The sequence below is a fragment of the Mus caroli genome, unplaced genomic scaffold (genome assembly GCF_978045245.1).
Source record: "Mus caroli unplaced genomic scaffold, Mus_caroli_1 scaffold_20, whole genome shotgun sequence".
Lineage (NCBI taxonomy): Eukaryota > Metazoa > Chordata > Mammalia > Rodentia > Muridae > Mus > Mus caroli.
Window position 1 is genome coordinate 7,639,458 of NW_028227275.1, and position 22,964 is coordinate 7,662,421.

At 40.3% G+C, this 22,964-nt stretch overlaps 1 protein-coding gene across 1 annotated transcript in view; it reads right to left on the minus strand.

Annotated features, from left to right (window-relative positions):
* Nucleotides 1-270: 270 nt before the first annotated feature.
* Nucleotides 271-22,964, minus strand: part of Smc3 (structural maintenance of chromosomes 3) — a 44,888-nt gene continuing 22,194 nt past the window's right edge. Inside the window, exons 10-29 of the mRNA XM_021152028.3 lie at nt 22,320-22,400; nt 21,781-21,945; nt 21,419-21,540; nt 19,839-20,052; nt 16,434-16,537; nt 16,236-16,335; nt 15,568-15,728; nt 15,010-15,151; nt 12,662-12,812; nt 10,365-10,517; nt 8,716-8,867; nt 7,979-8,137; nt 5,773-5,880; nt 5,177-5,285; nt 3,645-3,892; nt 3,344-3,556; nt 2,954-3,145; nt 2,637-2,814; nt 994-1,100; nt 271-458 (exon numbers count right to left, since the gene is read on the minus strand). Of these exons, the coding sequence (XP_021007687.1) occupies nt 387-458; nt 994-1,100; nt 2,637-2,814; nt 2,954-3,145; nt 3,344-3,556; nt 3,645-3,892; nt 5,177-5,285; nt 5,773-5,880; nt 7,979-8,137; nt 8,716-8,867; nt 10,365-10,517; nt 12,662-12,812; nt 15,010-15,151; nt 15,568-15,728; nt 16,236-16,335; nt 16,434-16,537; nt 19,839-20,052; nt 21,419-21,540; nt 21,781-21,945; nt 22,320-22,400 (2,931 nt within the window). The 3' untranslated portion in view covers nt 271-386. The remainder of the gene's footprint in view (nt 459-993; nt 1,101-2,636; nt 2,815-2,953; nt 3,146-3,343; nt 3,557-3,644; nt 3,893-5,176; nt 5,286-5,772; nt 5,881-7,978; nt 8,138-8,715; nt 8,868-10,364; nt 10,518-12,661; nt 12,813-15,009; nt 15,152-15,567; nt 15,729-16,235; nt 16,336-16,433; nt 16,538-19,838; nt 20,053-21,418; nt 21,541-21,780; nt 21,946-22,319; nt 22,401-22,964) is intronic.

Below are 22,964 nucleotides of genomic sequence, written 5' to 3' on the forward strand. Positions count from 1 at the left end.
AAAGCAACACTTTCTTATGCAAAATATGTATTTAATGTTTCTAACCATTACAAAGACCAAGGCCACATTTACACTAAGTTAGTCACAAACCAATTATTTAATACAAGCTATAAAATAATTGGGAAGAATATTTAGAATATCTCAAAAGATTTAAAATAGGAGGACACTTTACAAAAAGCCGCGTAGGAAATAAAATTCCTCAACTATATGTAGAAATGTAACATTACAGGGGAGCTTATAAAATACAAAGACAAGTATAAAAGGACTGTGTACTCTAAATCTAAAAACTCAATAATAACCAAATATTTAGTTTTAAAATTTACAGTTTCTGGGTATGGACCACATTATTATACACATCTTCCAAGACAGCAAGCATTATCCTTCAGTTAACCATGTGTGGTATCGTCTTCTACAAAATCTTTGGCCATCTCTGCTGTGATCACATCAATGTGACTAACCTGAAGAAGAATAAACGTTAAAGTCTGTTAAATCTTAAAGAACATACCAGTTAGTACCAGTTAGTACCTGCACTGCACAGAGTAGTATCCAATATGCACAGCCTGCCACCAATGACATTTCTAAATTTACATGCCAAGTGGTTCTGAAGCACCGACTGTGAGAGTCTTTACAGCCCTGTCTGCTCACTGTGGAAGAGTAATCAGCGCTCCACAGCCTGGCATGGTGAACCCTGTAATTCCAGCTCTCTGGAGGCAGGGGCAGGGTTGCCAGCCCAGGGCAGCCTGGGCAACAGTAACTTGTTTTGAGGCTGCTGAGGATCAAGACCTTATCAAGGTCGTTAGATAAGCAGTCACCACCCACATCTTTTTCTCTTAATGAAAATCAAGGTCATAAATGGTTAAAAAGTTAAAAGCTTTTCATTTTTGAGGAAGACATCATTTAAATAATGACTTTCTAAGTCTTTTTTCAGTAAAATAACATAAAATAAAAATTATAAAAAAAAGTAAATATCAACCTAAAAGAAAGTAAAATTACCTTATTTCTGAACTTTACACCGTAGAATTTGTCAGCTGACTCAAGCAATTCAGGCCTAAAAGTAGTAGTAATAAACTGGGCATGTACAGCTAGCTCCATAATCATATCTGTGAAAACAAAGACTAAGTTAGTAAATCTTTTATCACACCTGAAAATTTAAAAAGGAACTGTTTTTATTTCTGACTACAACTCAAATCTGTCAAAGCAGCCTGTAATTTCTACTGTAGGAATATAATCTTTAACCCTAGTGTGTGTTACAGCTACAGAAGGAGACAGTTTTATTTACTAGAAAGGAACACTGGAAGCAGGAGGACCAGATGTTCAAGGCCATCCTACATAACACTGTCCCAAAATGAAAAATAAAAACAAAAACCCAATCTGAAATAGAAGACTTTTAGCACAGACACGTCAGAGCCAAACATTTCTCATACACACAAGTAATAATGGCAGCCATCCCTGTACTGTTGCTCCCTCCAACAGCTCCCAACTTCTAAGATCAGATTTAGCATCTAGAAGTAAAAAAGCAGGTTTATGACAAGCACTGCCTTCTGAACATCTTGTCATATGTGTGTTTCTGCATATACGTGTGTGCCCGGTACCCTCCCTCAGAGTCATATGTGTGTTTCTGCATATACATGTGTGTGTCCGGTACTCTCCCTCAGAGTCATATGTGTGTCATATGTGTGTTTCTGCATATACATGTGTGTGCCCAGTACCCTCCCTCAGAGTCATATGTGTGTCATATGTGTGTTTCTGCATATACATGTGTGTGCCCGGTACCCTCCCTCAGAGTCAGAAGAGGGTGTTGGATCCCTTTGGAGTCATGGATGACCATGAACACACCATATGGGTGTGAAATCAAATCCAGGCCGGTCCTCTGCAATAGCAGCAATGATCTTAACTGCTACACAATCTCCAATCCCGCAAGCACTACTCTTTACACTGAAAAGACAGACAGATCAAGTTTTAAGGCCTTTGTATAAAAACTTAATTGAAGGATTTTTCAAGTGGAAGAATTACATCTATTTGTCAAAAGTAAACTCTGAAACAGTCTAATAACAAACCACAAGAACTATTCAGAGAAAATACTATTCAATATACACAGGCAACAAATGACTAGGGGTAAGCTACCATGATCGTCTTTAAGGCTTTCCTTGAGACAGTGCTCAATGCATCCCAGACTGGCCATGAACGGACTCCACCTTCTAAGTGCTAAGAGCACGGACAAGTGCCACCGTGCCCGGTTTACGCAGTACCGCATATCAAGCCCATGGTTCTGTGCTAGCTGGGTGAGCACTCTATGCCCAGCCGGCCAGTTCTGCATTTAAGCCAGAGGCTGACACTGCTGTCCTCCTGATTATTTTTAATCACAATTGTGGGTTCATGGGTGTGGGTCAAAGAACAACTTGTGGGAATTAGGAATTCGTTTCCCTCCACTCTGTGGGACACAGGGATTGGAGTAAGGTTTCCCAGGCTTGTGGCAAGGAACCAACTGAGCTGTCTTGGTGGCCTCCCCTTCACGGAACCTGAAGCTCCTGGTTCTGGTTAGACTGTCTGGCCTGAGTTCCCAGGATCCCAGGCACTTTACTCCCCATCTCCCCAGCCCACAGCAAGTTCTCACTGAACAGAGATCAGAACTGTACCTGACACGGCTTTTCTGTGCTGAGCATCCAAAGCTTGGTCGATCTCGTCAAACAGGTAAAAAGGAGCAGGGTCACATTTCTGAATGGCAAAGATGAGAGCAAGGGCTACCAGAGATTTCTGTCCTCCTGAAAGCTGCTGCATCTCTCTCATCTCCCCTTGCTTCCCTGTAAACGACACCTAAGAAAACACAGACAGTGTTACTACCCCAAAGAGACTGTGCCATCACCCAATAAAATTAAGTGGCACACGAGCAGTTCAGGTAAAATATGACTTCTACTACGGTAATGCTGTAAGAAAAATATAAAGGGATTTTTACCCTGATGCCAACTCCTGTGAACTGGTCAACTGATGGGACACTGCTCTGTGACCCAGAGCCCCGCTCACTCTCGCCACTCCCTTCTCCTTCGTCCTGAGACTGGCTGCCCTCCACATCTCCTTTCTTCATCACCAAAGTCGCTTTGCCACCAGGTACCAACTTCTGGAAAACTTCACTGAAGTTCTTAGATACCTTAAAGAAAATTCAAATGTTGCTTAGGCATATTTCTATACTTGAAACAAGTATTTAAAAGCAAGTAGAGGTATTTTTAACTCTTTGCCAAACACAACTCTTTCCAGAGCTGCACAACTCCGTGAGCAGCTGTGAGCTGGATTAGTCCACGCACATTAGATCCACCTCCACACTAGGTTCATTATCAACAGAACACACCTGTTTGAAAGTTAACTGAATAGCTTCATATTTTCTAAGTTCGAGCACATTCATCAATTCCATGATTGATTTGTAGCCTCTATCCAATTCCTCTTGCCGCTTTATCAGCTTTTCTTTCTGCTCAGAGAAATTCACAAACTGATCTAGAGCCTTTTTGTTCACGTGGCTGTACTTCTTTAACTCTGTGTTGCATTGCTCCAGTTTTCGAAACAACTAAAAGAGAAATAAATAAATTAACACACTCACAGGCCACAGGGAATCTTACAAGGTTACTATAAACTTAAAGTGCAGTTAGACTTACCTGCTTAAGGCTCAGTGTCTGGTACTTCTCAAATGCTTCCTGGGGGAGGGATCCCAGCTCCCGGATTTTCTTCATACACTCTTCCTTCTTCTTCAACAGCATGCCTTGCCGGTTGGTCATCTTCTCCAGTTCTTTAGTATCATGATTTATGGCATCCATGTGTTCTTTCTCCATATTTTTCCAGCGCTCCATACTTTTCTGGAGCTCTTTAATCCCAGCTTCTGTTTTGTCAATGGAATTGTCCAAATCTAAGGGGGGGAGGGGCAACAAAATGAAGGGCTTTAAGACCCACTTCATAATCAGAATCTTATCTGAGTAGACTTTAATGGTCAGATTTTCTTACGTAAGTTTTAAGTTTTCGTGGTGTTTAAATTTTACTGTGAAGCTGACAAATCACCTAATTCCAAACAGTTTTCACCTGAGCACTAATATAGGAAAACTTGTAGAATCATTTGCATATCTATACTGTATTATGCATAATGTATACATACATACATTTATATACATTAAAGAGGTAATGACACTCTTTCTTTTCAGACCATGCTTACTAATCATCAGTTAGGAACTGTCAGTGCCGCTGGTGCATGGCCTGGTAAGGACCTAGCAGTAGCCTTTCATCAGTAGTAATGATCCTGAGAGCGTCAGCTGGGACATTCACGTGCACCATGATGGAACACAGGAAAGGGTATTACATCTTCTGTTCACAGCATATATAACTGCATGGACATGGGGGCACACAACTTAATCCCAACATTGGGAAGGCAAAGACAGGCAGACTCTGAGAGTTCAAGGTCAGCCTGATCTACACCAGCTAGGGCTTCAGTTAATTTGTTGCAAAAACAAAACAAAGGTAAATAAGTAACCAGACTCTCCAGATGACCACCTGGATAGAGTTCAATGCCCCACACACACCAGCATGAAGGAAGGAAAGAACTGCCATGCCCACCCACTAACCCCAACTTCTCTCTAGTTCCCTCCTTAAAATTTCACCTCCAGGCCGGGCAGTGGTGGCGCACGCCTGTAATCCCAGCACTTGGGAGGCAGAGGCAGGCGGATTTCTGAGTTCGAGGCCAGCCTGGTCTACCGAGTGAGTTCCAGGACAGCCAGGGCTACGCAGAGAAACCCTGTCTTGAAGAACAAAATAAACAAACAAACAAAAATTCTCACCTCCTGCCCTAATAAATAAAATATAGAACATTTACTAATCTCATGAAACTGCCAAAAATATTTTAATAAAAAAGTGAGTTTTGTATTTCATTTTGTAGTAAACAATTTTGCAAAACAAACTAAATTCAATAAAATACTGAAAAAAATGTTTAATGATTTATTTTTATATTATGTACATTGGTGTTATGCCTGCTTGTATGTGTGTATGATGGTGCCAGATGCCCTGGAATTGGAGTTACAGACAGTTGTGAGCTGCCATGTGGGTGCTGGGAATTGAACCCAGGTCCTTTGGAAGGGCAGCCAGTGCTCTTAAACACTGAGTCAACTTTCCAGGCCCCTGGAAAAAATTTAAACTAAGCATTTACCTTCTGATCTTGCCATAGTATCTTTTACTCTTTTATTAATAGCTTCAAGTTCTGATGTTGTGGCAGTAAGAACAGTACCACCTTCTGTCTCTCTCAGTTCATTAAGTTCCTGCAATACCAAAAAATAAAATTTAATGAGATTAAATCTCAAAGTATGAATTATGAGTTATATATACACTAAAATATACGTATATTAAACCTGTTATAACTGGTTATTTAAATGAACATTCAAGGAAGCAAACGTCGTGTGCCTGTCCTCATGTACATATATGTGTATGTATTTGGCAGAAGCCATTAAAGCAGAAAAACTTAATAATCTAATTACTAGGAAATCTGAGTGCCTAACTACTGAGATAAACTAACACTAATCATGTGAGCATCTAGAACTTTTCATGATTGTAACCATACAAAGTCAATGCTATTACACTTATTTTACACTACAGGAAATCACAACAGAAATATGAAATACTTGCGCAGGTCACACACTAGGTGGCAGTGCTAGCACTACAACCTAAGGAGCATACTCAGCATGTCCTCTGGCCTGACCTTCTTCCTATCACTTATGATTAGCCCAGAGCTCTTGGAAAACAATATACCTGTTCTACTTGGTCCAAGCGTTTCCTGAGATTCTCATTCAAGTAAGTCTCTACTCGAGTAATAATACCTTCTAGTTTAATTCTTTCATTTAGCAGCTGTCTGTTTTCCTAGAATAGTAGAAGAAAAAATTAGAAAGTGTTAAAATGTGTCAAGAAATCTGTTAAGGGCCAGAGATGGCTCAGCAGTCGGTAAAGGCACCTGCCACACTGTGGGGTGACTTGAGCTTAATCCTGGAACACAGGAAGGTAGAAACAGAGTCAACCCCTCATACAAGGCTACCCTCCCCCCACATATGCACTGCAACATACACATGCAGCCCACCCAACACACACAAACACACAAGCAATAATAAAGTAACATTTAAGGAAGAAGGATGAGGGAGTGCCAATGTGCTGTCCCATTGGCTGCACTCAAATGAGCTCAAACAGGAGCTGTTCTTGTTTTTTCCTTTTTGAAATTTATTTATTTATGCATTTAAGCGTTCTATCTGCATGTACACCTGTGTGCTAGAAGAGGGCATCAGATCCCACTATAGATGGTTGTGAGTCACCATGTGGTTGCAGGGAATTGAACTAGGGACCTCTGGAAGAACAGGCTGAGCCATCTCTCCAGTCCTAAAATGGGACTTATTCAACCATCGGGTGCAAGGAGAGAACCAATTCTCACAAGCTGTTCTATGATCTCCATATCTAGCCAAGAAACTAAAAAGTAATTTTCAAGTTGTGTCTGTTCTAGTCTCCTCTCTCTCTCTCTCTCTCTCTCTCTCTCTCTCTCTCTCTCTCTCTCTCTCTCTTTAAAGACATATTACCAAGGAGACTGAAGAGCTGGCCCAGGAGTTAAGAACACCAATACAGCGGCTCACAACCCATCTCTATCTATCTCCAGGTCCAGGGGACCTGACATCCGCTCCTGGCCTCCTAGGGCACCAGGTTTTTAAGTAGTGTACATACATATACATACGCAGGCAAAACACTTATACATATTAAATAAGGATAAAAGGCATGGGGCTATCAAAAGCAACATTCTTTTCCTGTTTTTAGTTTTTGGACTCAGTTTTGATGGTTTGCATTCAGTGGATAAAGGTGTGTGCTGCCAAGGCCGGAGTTCCATTCCCAGGGGTTGTCTTCTGACCTCCACATGTGTGAATGCACATGTACAACACACCACACACACACACACACACACACCACACCACACACACACACACACACCACACAGACATGAGTGGGACAGACTAGGCTACATGTGGAGACATTTACAGGAAAAAATAAAACCAAATGTTATTAAAACATTAAATGAAAATATCATACACAAAGGAGGTTGTATCAGCATTATGTGTGTGCACGCATATTCATGTAAGTGCATATAAAGAGAGCTAACAGACTAACACCGTCTACCTGACAAGCTCTACACCAAACAGGAGACAAGTCTCTGAACAGGCCTTCAAGACAGGGATTTTCTCTAAGGTTCTTTGAGGTGGGAGGGCCTACTCTGAATGTAAGAGGCACCATTCCATGGGCTGGGGATCTGAACTGCGTAAAAGTAAGCAAGCTCAATACAGGCATTCACTTCCCCTCTGCTTCAGATGCGGTGACCATCTATCTGCCTTAAGTTCCTGTTGGCACTGAGTATCCCAGTACTGACACCAGTACTATGCTGTGAGCCAAAAGGAACCCACTCTCCCTAAAGCTGCTCCTGTTGGTATTTTATCAAAAGTGACCACTGCTCTTACTAACCCTCAACATGCACTGAGTAAGACAAAGAAAATGAAGACTTCATGTATAATCCTAAGATAGCCAGAACAGCTTAGACAAATGTATCAAAAACCTTATTTACTCTCATGGGTATTCAAGCTGCATGTCTGGTTTTCCTATTTTCTTAATATATTTAACATTATCATCTTAACATTATTCTCTCTGTTTTAAAAAAGATTTATTTATTATTATAGATAAGTACACTGTAGCTGTCTTCGGACACTCCGGAAAAGGGTGTCAGATCCCATTATAGATGACTGTGAGCCATCATGTGGTTGCTGGGAATTGAACTCAGGACTTTTGGAAGAGCAGTCAGTGCTCTTACTGGCTGAGCCATCTCTCCAGCCCCATTATTCTCTTTCAAATATATACTTTTTGAGATAGGGTCTTCCTGTGCATCTAACAATAGCCAAGTCTTCAGCAGGTTTTCCTCACTGCTAGGTGTACTTGCCTGCTGCAGTTGACGGATTTCATCATTCAGAGCGTCGACTCTTTTCTGATCTTCCAGACTGAGTTGAGAAAGCAAATCCGTTCCCAGCTCTGCTTTCAGTGATTCTCTGGTGGACTCCATAGCATGCAGACTTGCCTCCAAGCTTTGTAAGCTACGTTGCTACATGAGATTATCAATTATTAATATTAGTTACTGTTACATCTCATAGTAAGACACTGAAAACTATATATATATATATATAATTATATATATATATTATTATATATATTAAGTGAGCTAAACAACTACATCAACTCAATTATTTAAGCACAACGACGTTGATGCGCTGTTAGATTTATAAACTGTATTTTGTGCTTATGATAGTTATAAGTTATGATAGGTTTATTGCGATAAAAATGGAAAGTGTACTAACTAAATTTTTTTCTTTTTGGTGCCAGGGAGTTGGACCCAGGACCTCAGGAAAGGATGCTGGGCAAAGCTCTACCACCAAGCCCCTCCAGTTCAATCGATAGAGCTGTGTAGGTATTTATAATCCAAAACTGAGAGAAGGGACAAATATTACAACTATTCAGGTATATTGTAAAAGCAAAAATTGGCAGATTGTTTTTGAATAAGAAAACATCTTTCTTGTCTTTTACTACTGATATATAAAGCCAGAAGTCAATGATACATGTATAACCTATGATCCACCCCAAGTGTACATTAAAGCAAAACTATAATGAAGCACACTTACGGACCTTTGGCATGAAGGTCTTTTCTGATTGCTGTCTCTTCTCTTTTAGCATCTTCATCTCTGATAATATGCTATCTCTGGATGCTTTAAATTTTCTTTGTTGGGTCTCTATCTGCTGCATTTGGTTCATCAACTGGTCAATTTCATTATTAATCCATATACAAGGCTAAGGGAAATTCTCTTAAGGTTGTAAATATATTCTACATTTTCTTCATTTCTTACAAATACACCATCATGAATCCTCTCCTCTATTCCCCCAGACTTACGGGACTACGCCAATGTTGAACTAAATACTACCACTAAAAATGTTCAATCATAAGAGAAATTTGAAGCATTTTGCCACACATTTTACTCTAAAATATGCATACTTATTTAACTTACAGTTGAACAAAACAACATAGAAATTATTAAAAAATGTTAAGCAAAATCAAGTAATAGCATGTGTGTGTATATATTATATATACATATGATATATATATTATATATATACACACAAACATATACACATATATACTTAAATTCATTTTTATTAAAAAACTAAATATGCAGAAGGCACTGCTTTGGTGACTCAGGTATGAAGAACAGCCTTGCCTAATGTGAAATAATGAACCTAAACAGTCAGTCAAATATACAGATAGCTGGAAGCTGTCAACATCCTCTCTCATGCATCTGTGTGCACGGAGGTGGTGGACATGGACAAGTGTGGGTGAAGGGCAGGGGTTAACATTTGTTGTTTTTTTTTACTCTTCTCCACGTTTCTTTCTTCATGAGTTTGGAAAGCACCAGAGGGTTAAGCTCACTAGCAGCAAACTCCTAGTCTCCACCTGTGCCCATCCTTTCAGCACACCCAGCCTTTCACACCAGTGCTGGGAAATCCGAACTCAGGTCTTCAGGCTTGTGCTGCAACCATCTGACCCACTGAGCCAGCACACAAGCATTCCTTTTCTTAAAACTTCCTCACATCCTGCCCTAACATCTTGCCACATTTAAGCAGTTCTCAAAGTACTACACAGATCCTTGCAGGGCACAGCTAAGGCATTTGTCTTTCTCCGTACTACACATAGGACATCACACCAAAAGCAGCATGGTGGTTTTAAGAATTGCGTATGTGTAAGAGCTCTGTTGGAGCTGAACCTGCCACCTTCCACGTAGCACTACACTCACTTGGAAGACCTGCAGATACTCATAATCGGAAAGCTGTGGTCATTACCTCCACTAACAAATCCACCCCAACTTTTGCCAAGAGAGTAAACCCTAAATGATGTTTTCCAGTGCTTCCATCCACTAAGTAGATCTGAAATCTATTTAACAATAGCATTACTGGTGCTGCTCCTTAAACCATCAGCCAGGTCTCCCCTTCCATTTCCCCTGTGGTCTGACAACCTTGAATTCTGTTGCTTCTCAAATTCTATGTCTTCAAAGCATGCACTAGTACTGTCTACTTAACAGTGAAACAAACATCAGAATTATCTTTTTAAAATCTTTTCTTAGTCTTCAGAAGTTAAACAAGCTCTTGTGCTTAAATAAAAAGCAAAGTGAAATGTGCAACATTCCCCTCCACTATTCATGAAAGAAAGCATGTAATGTACAGACAGCACATGCCATCAATGCTGTCTTTCTCTGCAGTCCCGTCACGCTCAAACAGAAGGATATTTTCAATGTTCCTGCGTAGGTTTTCATTGAGCTTTGCCTCGAGCTCACCCAGCTCTTCCTCTGCCTTTCTAACGTCTTTCTGTAACTCAAGCCGAGACTTTCTTGTGTCGTAATAGCCTCCAGTCAGAGCACCTCGATGGCTGACTTGATCACCTACAGACAAAAAGGAAGGAGCCGTTCTCTTTACCAGCCTCCATTCAATGAGTAACTTATAATGAAATATTATTAACCTGAGGGCTTTAACAACAGGAGACTTAAGAGGGAAAATCAAGAATTCTACTTATTCCTAAATATCCTACTTTTCTTTTTTTGTTTGTTTTTTCCAAGACAGGACTTCTCTGTGTAGCCCTGGCTGTCCTCATACTCTGAGATCCGCCTGTTTCTGCCTCCCAAATGATGGGATTTAAAAGTGTGCACCACCACCACCTTTCAACCCCCAAAATATCGTACTTCTCAATGTAAAATTGGTAGTCTTTAATTTGGGAAGATCTGAACATCAACAATTTGAGAAAATGTGGAATCACAGTGAATTTAAAGTAAAAATCCACTAACACAAATCTGAGAGGAGGGCTCTCTGTCAAAGTGCAAGCAGAATAAATGAGAGAAGGACCACTGTTCTGAAACCCGGCTATTAGAAGAAACAAGGATGTTTATCAACAAAGCATTCTTAAGCAACTGACAGGTATGTATGCATGTAGACTTTTCTATGTATTTATTTTTGAGCAACAGTCTTGGCTGTCCTGGAGCTAGCGATGTAGTCCAGGCTGCCCTGAAAGTGGAGATCTACATGCCCCAGCCTCCTAAATGTTGGGATAAAGGTGTGTACCACCAAGACAAGTTCAGAGTAACCTCACATTACTTTGGCTACAAGTAAAGTACCTTTACCTGAGAGACATGCTAAACTTTAGCACAACGAGTAGGAGGATACAGTCTAAGAAACATACATCACTCATACAGTAGTCAGACCAAGAATGCTGACTGGAATAAATATGACAAATCCCAAGACTGAATATTTTCTCAGAGTCACTTGCCAGGGAGGTGACAGGGGGGAGCTGAGTGTGGTGGCGCACGCCTTTAATGGCAGCATCTGGGTGGCAGAGGTAAGAATCTGTGAGCTCTGAGATGCTCTGGTCTATATTAGTTAAGTTCCAGGATAGCCAGAGTACGTAGTGAGACCCTGTGTCCCATTTCCTGTCTTCTACCCACAAGTGCCAAAAAGGAAGGGAGGCAGGAGGCACTGTCATTTAGTAATGTTCAAATATTTAGGTGTAACAATGTACTGGGAATGCCTTTGTTAAGAGACACTGCAAAGTTCTAGAGATGAACTGCTGTAATGTTTAAAGCTCATTTCACTCCTGCTCTCTGGCTCTCCTCTTGGCTTCTGCTCCCTTCCCCTCCCCCTTTCTCTCCAGGTGCTCATGGCCGGCCTCTATTCCTCTACTCTTTCACTCTTTCTCTGCCTTTCTCTGTCTCTATTAGCCCCTTAACTCCCCTCCCTATACCCTGAATAAACTTTATTCTATACTAAAACAACAACAAAAACAAAATAAAACAAAACAAAACACAAAGCTATTTTCATTCAGATGACAATGTGGGTATGCTACTTTGAGAAATTAAACAAAAATGAGTAATACACGGAACTACATTATTAAAAATTCTGATCATGAGTTACACAGATAAATGCAACTATATTTGAGTGGGGAAAAGTTCATGCTATCATTCTTGGAAGGAAATGTAACATTACTAGAACTTATGACTTCTTTATAAAGAAAAGTTATCTCAAAATATTATTTAACGAAGCTTCAAATTTTTGAAATTTTGGTAGTTAGCTGGGTGTGATGATGCATGCTTTTAATTCTAGCACTTGGGAGACAGAGGCGAACAGATCTCTGAGTCTAAAGCCATCCTAGTCTACATATGAGTTCCAGGCTAGCCATAGCTATACAGTTGAAATTCTGTTTCAAAAAAAAAAAAAAAAAAAAGGTTATTATATCCATTTTTAACTATTATTTTAAAGAATATTAAAATTATTTTGGTAATTATCCACTAAACTGGTCTTTCAGTGACCCAAGGCATTATACTTAACACATTCTCATTTGTGAGAAAAGGTCCATGGGCTTTATTGTTCAACAGCCAGAGGAGCACACTGTGCCAGAGACCAAATGCGTACACTTACAAGTTAACTCTTCTAAAACCTACAATGTACACACCAAATATGTATAGCCCAGGTGACAGATTACATATCCCATGTTAAATGTTTTATTAGCATGTGCTTAAAGCTAATTACTATTACAAACCTTCCAAAGTAATACAGTCCATAGTGAAGGCCCGGGCCAGCTGAGTCGAAACTTCCATGCTCCGACAGATCAGTGTCTTTCCAAAGACATGTTTGAAAGCTTTGTCAAATCTGGGATTGTACCTCAGCTTACTGATCATAGGAATAGCATCCTGCAACAAATATTTTGTTAGGAAAAATACTGTCACATAGTTGATTAAAAACTGTCTGCACAATTTTTACTATCATCTATGTCTTTATGAAATGAAAAACACAAGTGGCCTTTATACAGAGAGCGTTAGTTAGAAAAATCATTCTACTGAACTACAATGGAAAGTCTGCCTCTGCAACCAAAGGGTGAACAGCTCCTTACTGGGAAGAACAACTCTTTTTCTTTTTCTTTTTCTTTTTTTTTTCTTTTTTTTGGTTTTTGGAGACAGGGTTTCTCTGTGTAGCCCTGGCTGTCCTGGAACTCACTCTGTAGACCAGGCTGGCCTTGAACTCAGAAATCCGCCTGCCTCTGCCTCCTAAGTTCTAGGATTAAAGGTGTGTGCCACCACTGCCCTGCTTGAAGAACAACTGAGCTGACCATGAAAGCTTAACTCCTGGTTCTGCCTCTAGATGTTTTCTTTGGAGGACTTGCTTAACTTATCTAGTTAAGACCTACTATGTGTTCAAGACGTAACAACAGTCCTTCCTTATAAAGCTATAAAAAGTAAATGAAGTAATATATAAAAATGAGGAGGTTTATGTAACACAAAGGGTAAAGGTACAGAACTAGTTTTCCCTCAGTGTTCTAACTGGATATGGCAGGCATCTAAATTAGATATTCAGAAAAGCACTTTTTCAGATAGTATTTATTTTCCTGTGCAAGCATGAGGATCAGAATGCAGAGCCAGTACCCATGGCAGCACACAGCTGTAACCCCAGCACTGCAGACAGGCTGCTGGGGAGGCTGCAGATAGGGGGATCCCTGGAGCGCACGGGACAAGTTCATCCAGCCACTTAGTGAGGTGCAGGGTTAGTGAAATGACCCTGCCTCAAAAATTATGCTGAGGAGGGTAGAGGAGGACACTCTCTGGCCCCTACTTGCACATAAGCACACACACACACCATTTTTAATTCCCTAAACTCAGGACTTTTTAATAATTAGAGATAGCCACCACACAGCACAAGGAATACACTACAGTCCAGAAGCCATTTGTAGCCACACTGAAGCTACCTCTGTGGTTATCCTCTGAAGGTGCTCACTACTCAGACTGCTCTATCTTCTAACTCTCTGGCCTATAATTTCAGTAAGTCACTTTTTACTGTGCAGCAGAACCACATTGCATCCATTCTTCTGTCTGTCGTGCTAAGGATGGACAGAGCACCATACGCATTGCAAAAGTGTTCTCCAATGAGCCACATATATCGACCTGAAGCTCTCTTTACAGAGTGTGTGTGTGTGTGTGTGTGTGTATACGCCTGTACTGCATGTGTAAGAACATGTTTGGACATGGCCACAGTATGCATGCAGAGGACAGAGGACAATTTGAAAGGCTCAGTTCTCTCCTTCTACCAGGTGGACTCCAGGGACTGACCCTGGGTGGTCAGAATGGCAGCGCATGCCGTCACCGAGAGTCATCCCCCAGCTTTCTTCTACCAGGTGGACTCCAGGGACTGACCCTGGGTGGTCAGAATGGCAGCGCATGCCTTCACTGAGAGTCATCCCCACAGCTTTCTTCTAGCAGGTGGACTCCAGGGATTGACTGACCCTGGGTGGTGAGAATGGCAGCGCATGCCTTCACGGAGAGTCATCCCCCCAGCTTTCTTTTGTGTCTTGTCTCACTCATATGACCTCATATCTGTGAGCCTCAATTTTATTCCCCAGAATTTCAAAGTAAAATTAGTAGATTTGAAAGCAGGAAAGATTCTCAATATTCTCCTTAAATTACCAATTATTCTATACAGGTTCAGCCTTAATCCTAGAGCAAGACAGTTTGCTACAACAACATGCTGAAATCAAATACCTCAAAACAACATTACAACAGCTGGCAAGCCCTTACAGGACATATAAAAATATAACAAGAATAGACATTTCTTAGACTATTTTAAAAGCATATCCAGAAAGCCTCAACATACTCCTTTTATGTGACAGGATTCTTCCCAAATCCCTAAGCCTGCTGTCACTCTGAAGGTGAACATATATACAATGTTTTGTTCCATGTCTTGGCTGTGACCTCTTCACACTCAGCCCAACACTAAGTATACTCCATGCAATGCGTGTTTACCTTACAGACCACAGAATCCCAATATACCTAAGCACCAGCACATATTAAGCAGATGTCACAATAAAAACAACTTAGGGAGACTTTAACTGTGACTTACATTGGTTTCAGGATAGGCAGTATCTCTCACATCTAACTTGTTAAGAGGCAGGAAAGTCACCTCTCCAGGAAGATTCATTTTATTGAACTCCATTAAAATTTTTGTGCTGACTTCATCTGAATCAACTATGTGATAAAATAACCTGCATAAACAGAATAAGACACATCTTTACTGCCAGGCTGTAAGGTGCCACAGACATTTAAGGACCACACAATTCACATTTTTCTATGCAATCCAATCAATTTATCTGAAGAAAAAACTTCCAATGAAATGGAAATTCCCAAAGGGTAAAGTTCTAGTTTCTGAAATGTGAAACAAGTATCTAGCACCTACTTCTTTACTAGAAAGTTAAATATAGAACCAAGAAAAAGAGGATAATGGAAGACATATTGTACAAAATTACAAAATTGTTTTTAGATTATTCTCATTTCTTCTTTATCTTTAAAAGAAAAACAACAAAACCCATGTAAATGTCAGGCAAAACAAAACCCAACCAAAAAAACAAACAAACAAAACACAACCCCTACCCCCAAAAAAACCCAAAAACCCAAACCGTACCTGTTACCAGCAGTGACTTCCACACAAGTATAGAAAGCTGGTTCACACTCAAAGTTATTCATCACAATGCCATGGTAGCCATTTTGAACATGTTGGTTTATACCTTTTCGCCGAAAATGTTCCAGCACTTTGTTAATGCTATCTATTCCATTTAAAATGGCCTGGAAAGTAATCAATGAAAAATATTAGCACCACTAGCAACACTCTTGCTGTCAAAAAATGAGCCTACTAAGCCATTCAATTAGACATAGTACTAAAAATTAAATACTGTCTAGCATACCATCCACTTGAAACATGGTAACTACATTTTGCATAACTGTGGGTTCTGTTCTATGATGCTAGAGTTTAAAATGGGCTCTTTAACAACCAAAATGGCTTTCACTGCTACAGGTAATGAACCAGGTCTGATGGCACACACCTGTGCTTCCAGCACTCAGTGAGCAGAGCAGGAGCACGAACGAGCCTGAGGTCAGTAGAGCTATGTGAGTAGACCTCTCAACAAACAAAGCAAAGTAGGAAAGTATAAAGCAAGTAAGACAAAGAAAAACTGCCAACATAGCCCAACCACACCATACTTGTGAGTGACCTGGCTCAGCCATCTTGTCCTGGGGACACACGGACTGGAGTTACTGTAGTGACTGGTAGATGACCCAACAAGACCCGCTTACCTTCCCTGTTGCGGCTCTAAGAAGTTGCTGCTTCTTCTCCAGGTCTTCTCTTTTAGCAGCAAGTGCTTGTTGCTCTGCATTCTCCTCTCTCCACAAGTAACTAGTGAGTAAGAGTGAGGCGTGGACAGTATTTAAGAGTTACATACCAAAGTCAAACACAGGCTATGTCAACATTACAGCATATCTTAGTCTACTCACTTTCTTTCACTTTGTAGTTCATCTTTCTTATTTTTTACTTCATAATATTTTCTGTCCAGTTCTTCAACTCGAGCTTTGACTTCATTAAGATCCTGATCCAGTTTCTATGGGAAAAAATTTTTCAAAAAGATGTTTTAGGCACATTCAAAGGTGAAATTTAACACATATGTAATTTATAATAAACAAAAAAAAAGTTAAGTCGTGGAAATAGCCTAGACTAAAGCAGATTAGAGAAAGTAACAAGTAAATAAAATATAAAATTCTGGATCTAATATTGAATCCCATTTTCATCCAACTTTAAGAAATATATTTGCACAAAAGCCCCCTGGAAACCCTAACCACTATTTATACACAAAAGAAACAATCTGAGTGTGACATCAAAAATATTAGCACAGAGCTCTTTCTATAAGCAGTGAGAGGCCAACTTGAAAATGGTTCATGCCGGGCGTGGTGGCACACGCCTTTAATCCCAGCACTTGGTAGGCAGAGGCAGGCGGATTTCTGAGTTCGAGGCCAGCCTGGTCTACAGAGTGAGTTCCAGGACAGCCAGGGCTACACAGAGAAACCCTGTCTCAAAACCAAAAAGAAAAAAAAAAAAAAAAGAAAATGGTTCACTGTTTTCTTATCCATAAAACCCTGTAAGTCATGTAAATCTGAAAACTCGAATTCTTGTGTTCACTTTAAGAACACACTTGAGACTGCCTAGGCCAGCAGGAATATGCAAGTGGGGAAAGCCTCCACATATCAGGAAGATGCCACTTTAAAGAAGCAATCAATATGTGGCATTTTTGGCAGATATCAATGATACCATTTCGTATGGCCAGGCCTAACAACAGGGTTGAACCTGGGTTGTAGCCTAAAGTGTAGAAGTTTTGTTGCACATGCTTAAAGCTGCAGAGAGAACACTCAGCAAACATATGCAGGTGAACAGAACACCTGGGATGCGCTGTCTAACTTACAGAGCTCATGGTTCAATTAATCCACACAAGCTCCACCACACTGACACGATCCTAAATAAAACAAACTGTCCCTAAGTCAAACAAGGAGGTATACAGAAGAAAACATCCCAGAAGAACTAGAGAAACAACATTATGGCTCAGAGATAAATGCAACATAAAGTAAAACAAAACAAAAAGAGATAAGCATGTTTGTGCCTAAGTTAAAAAACACCAAATACATGTGTTTATGTATCTACACACATGTATTTTAAGATTTTATGGTTTCTCATGTTTTGAAACCAACGACCACTTAGAGCAGACCTCACAGTTTAGGTGCAGGCGTTTCCTTTCCTGGACACATGTCCCAGACTCTCCTCGTCCACCCTACAACCTTCCACTCACACTCGCACAGACGTGCAGAGAGATGGGGGTTCTTTCTTAAGCTGAACTAAAACTTCCATCCTCTACTTCAAGTTTTAAGAAAATTTTAACTAAATATGTAAACAATGCTTAACTCATTTAGAAAGAACTAAAAAAAAATCACTATTATTTTAACTAACAAAAATATTTTGCAGTGACTTATAAAGCTGATGGAAGAGCTAGCTGTGCAGTTAGTGCTTGCTGCTCTCACAGGGGACCCACATCGAATGGGTCGTGTCTGCCTGCTCCACAGGATCAGGCCGACACGCTATCTAGTCTCTTCTGGCCTCCCCACACACCGACATGCACATACCCACACATCAACACACCCGAATACATTAAGTTAAAAAAAAGTCTAAAAAAATAAAAACTGTTAGAATAAGAAACTGAACACTAATTAATAATATAAATGTATCTTAGATTTGTCTAACATTATTAGGTAAAGGCAGAGTCAAGAAGTGATGGTGCACGCCTTTAATCCCAGCACTCAGTAGGCAGAGGGAGGCAGATTTCTGTAAGTTTGAAGCCAGAGTCTACAGAGTGAGTTCAAGAACAGCCAGCTGCATCCCCTGCCTGAATTAAATAAATGAATAAAAATTAAGGCAGATTATGAGGTAATGAAAACATTTAAAATATACTCAGTTCAGGAGCTGGAGAGATGGCTTACACTGACATACATGCAGGCAAAACACCAATGCACATAAAATAAAAACAAATCAGTTAAAAATAAATAAAATAAAATATGCTCAATCTATGCAAACATCACTAGCATGGACTAACTATCCTTAGGAAACAAAAAGAGGGGCCACTGAGATGGCTTAGTAGGTAAATCTCAAGACCCAACCAAATCAATCCCCAGGACCCTCACAGTGGAAGATGAGAATCTCCATACCTGTACTAATGAAAGCACACATACACAGTACACAAGACAACAAACACTGTGTACTGCTGGTTTTGTGTGTCAACTTGACACAGCTGGAGTTATCACAGAGAAAGAAGCCTCCCTTGAGGAAATGCCTCCAGGAGATCCAGCTGTAAGGCATTTTCTCAATTAGTGAGCAAGGGTGGGAGGGCCCATTGTGGGTGGTGCCATCCCTGGGCTGGTAGTCTTGGGTTCTATAAGAAAGAAAGCTGAGCAAGCCAGGGGAAGCAAGCCAGTAAAGAACATCCCTCCATGGCCTCTGCATCAGCTCCTGCTTCCTGACCTGCTTGAGTTCCAGTCCTGACTTCCTTTGGTGATGAACAGCCATGTGGAAGTATAAGCTGAATAAACCCTTTCCTCCCCAACTTGCTTCTTGGTCTGATGTTTTGTGCAGGAATACAAACCCTGAGTAAGACACACTGTGTGTAATAAAACTGTGGCAGCCTTTCTAACCCTGAGTAAGATACACTATGTGTACTAACTGTGGCAGCCTTTCTAACTGAGCAGCTTCTTTGTTCATTTTAAGAACAGCATGGTGGAGGGAGCTGGGGAGATGGCACAATGGGACTTGTTTCCATGCCTGATTATCTCAGATCAACCATTTGAAGGAGAGATCTGAGTCCTACAAGATGTCCTCTGACCTATACACATACAAACACTAAGGGAGGGGAAAGAAAAAAAAAAACGGGCATGGTGGCACACGCCTTTAATCCCAGAACTTGGGAGGCAGAGGCAGGCGAATTTCTGAGTTCGAGGCCAGCCTAGTCTATACAGTAAGTTCCAGGACAGCCAGGGCTACACAGAGAAACCCTGTCTTGAAAAAAAACAAAACAAAATCAGATTTTTAAGTATGCAAACTTACTTAAAAACAACACAAAGCAGATAAAATGTATATGTTTATCTTACTAAAAAATTTTTTTCACAAAACATACTAAAGTTCTTATTCTTATGGTCAGTGATGGCGCACACCTATTTCTAACATTTAGGAGACTGAAACAAGATTGCTTTGAGTTTAGGGATGGCCTGGGCTACACAGTGAATTATAGATATAGCCTGAGCAACAGAGTAAGACATTGTCTCAAACAACAAACCAAACTAAAAAATATAAAGCAAAATTTTTCTTACATTATATTGCTCCAGATTTTTCTCTTTATTTGCCTCGGTGTCCTCCAAATCCTTGTGAATAGCAGCAATCTGTCTTTTCTTATCATTAATTGCCTGATCTAAAGACTTCAGTTCCTTTTTAATCCATTTATCCCTTTCTTCTTTTGATGTAAACTGGCTTCCTCGACCCTGCTTTGCATAAAGATCAGTTCTTTCCTGTGTAGCTTGAGCCAACCTACGGAATACAAGCCAAATACAAGAAATAAAAAATGTAATTATCAACCCTATAGAAACTATCCTTTTAAAAATTACATTGCACGGGGACTGTAGGTTATTGAGACGGCTCAGGACCCAGATGGTAGAAGGAAAACAAGCTCTTCAGGGCTATCCTCTCACCTCCACACATGACGAGCACAGTGAAATAAACAGGGGCAGGGGTTGAGTGCTAAACATAACTGCTAACTGATAAAGCTCCTGCATCACTGTTTTGACTGTACTAACACCAAAGGAACTTTAACATCATCATAACTACAAGCAGAACAATCCCTTTACTAAGGATTTTAGACAGACCCAAGATCTCAATGATCACTAAATTCTAGATACTGCCCTACCTCAGGAGCTTTCAGAAATACTCGAAGTATAGTTAACCAATACATGAACTTTCAACTATACAATAAAACACTCTAAATGATAATATAAAGTGTTTTAGACATCTAGAATGTAAGTATTCTGATTACACAAAACCAATTTAAATCTCCTCCTGACCTCCACACGCACACAATAAAAAGGGATGGCGCTTGGGCACGATGGTTCATGCCTTCAACCCAGCACTGAGGAGGCAGAGGCAGATAGATCTCTGAGTTCAAGACTGGCCAGAGCTATAGTGAGGCTGTCTTTATTTAAAAAGGGGGGGGGAGCCAGGGATGGTGGTGATGGTGGTGGCACATGCCCTTAGTCCCAGTACTCAGTTGGCAGAGGCAGGTGAACCTCTGGTCTACAGAGGACAGGACAGCCAAGACTACACAGAGACCCTGTCTCAAAATACAACAATTAACTAATTAACGTAAACCCAAGAGTGGGTATGTTTAGCCTCCCAGGGCTTTTGAGTAGTAGCAACCTAGACGGTATGTGGGTGTGATGGCACAGACTATCCTTATAAGGCGAGACCCAGTCTCAGAACCAGAACATGGCTCACAATAATCATCAGCACTGTTCATATGAACTGGCCTATGATTTTTGTCTCTACCATGCTAAGACCTTCTAACATAGTAGGTTGTATAGAGGAACTTAGCAGGCAAATTCAGGAGAAGCTTGGCAACACAGGCTCTTGCCTTGTGCTATGCACATAACCTCTGCTAAGTGCACTTAGCAACCTGGGTCTCCATCCTGCACTGCCTCGTTCCTCTTCCCAACCTCCTGAGAACTACCTGCTTGTGTTCAAACGTGTTTTTGTTTTTCTCTTATTAAAACTACTGGTTATTTTCTTTTAGTGTATACATCTTTTCCAATTCTTTAAACAAGACACCAAGAACCTGCAAACACCCAGAGATCACTGGTAACAACTATGTAGTAAGGTTAATTATTGGTGAAAATTCTCAGACCTAGCAATTCCTCGCTCTTCTTTTTCTTTTACGCTGTTGAATTTAGGTTCTGTTTCTGCCAGTTCTTTCTGCTTTTCTTCTATTTTTTCAAGCAGCTTCTGCCTCTCTTTTAATAAACGTTTCTGTAAATAAAGCAAGTAAAACACAATCTGCTTAATTTATACATCAGCAAAAAGTTTTCTCATGAAAATAAATAATTCTACAACTAAGTTATTAGTAAAAAGAGCATTTACTAGTTGATAATTGAGTACAAATTAAATGTGGCAAACCTTCTACCAATCCTCCAGTCTGCATCCATCAAAGAAACCGTTATCTTCAGTAGTCTGGCCATCACCACAGCCTCCATTGCAGCAGTAACTTACCCGCTGTTCACTGTTGCCCGCCAGCTCATCTTGTAAATCCTTGGCTTTAAGCTCCAACTTGGTCCTTTGCTTAATCTGTTCTTGTCTTTCAGCACTAAGCTGTTCTTTTTCTTCTTTCATAGCTGAAATTTTTGTTTTCAATTCTCTAACCTGGCGCTCAATATCCTAATCAAAGAGAGAATGCAGGTCATAAGCAGAAGGACAGTGGAAGGACCGTGCCGTCGCAAAACCTTTGTGGCCTTGCATGCACAGACCGTGAGAGTGCACAGGTCACAGAGCACAAGAGAGGACCAGAGGAAAAATTTATGGAACTGGTTCTCTCTTATCCAGAGATGGAACTCGGGCTGCTGGGCTTGCACCCATACACACACTTCGCTGGCTCCATCCTTTTCTTTCACTTGAAACTTAATACAACAATTATTTTCCAATATTCAACTTCTGTCCATCCCCTTTATCATCACCATCCCACAATTCTAGTACAAAAAAAAATTCTTAACTGCTGAAAATTCAAAGAACTCTGAGCTCAGGCATGGCCTCACCTCCATTTTGTCTCTTGCGTCCTGCTGGGCGTCCCTTAGTTGTCTGGACTTCTCTCCACTCGTTTCTCGCTTAGCAGAAAGCTGAAAAACAAAACAGCCTACCAGCTCTAAATCACTGTGTAGCTAGCATTTTATAACATACAGTTAAAATTACTTTGTAATTGCGAAGAAAAACTAAGAGTAATCATTTGCTTAAAATTTTATAGAGAAAAATTGTTTTCCACTAAGTCACGGATAATCTAAAATAAGTTTTTGTATAAAACATCATCATTATTTTACAAAATACATTCTAAAATGTGAAGAAAAAAATATCTGGCCTAGAGTGCTAGAAAGATGGCTCAGCGGTTAAGAGCACTGACTGCTCTTCCGGAGGTCCTGATTTCAAATCCCAGCAACCACATGGTGGCTCAACCATCTGTTATGAGACCCGATTCCCTCTTCTAGTGTCTGAAGACAGCTACAGTGTACTTACGTATGATAAATTAAATAAATAAATAAAAAAATCTTAAAAAAAAAAATCTGGCCTAAAATAACCCTCTACTGTATTCTAGAAATAATTAGAGCACTAAACATTCCCTTGTCAGTAACCTAAAGGAAATTATTAACCAGTGAATCTATGTACACTCAATAGTCACAACTAGTCTG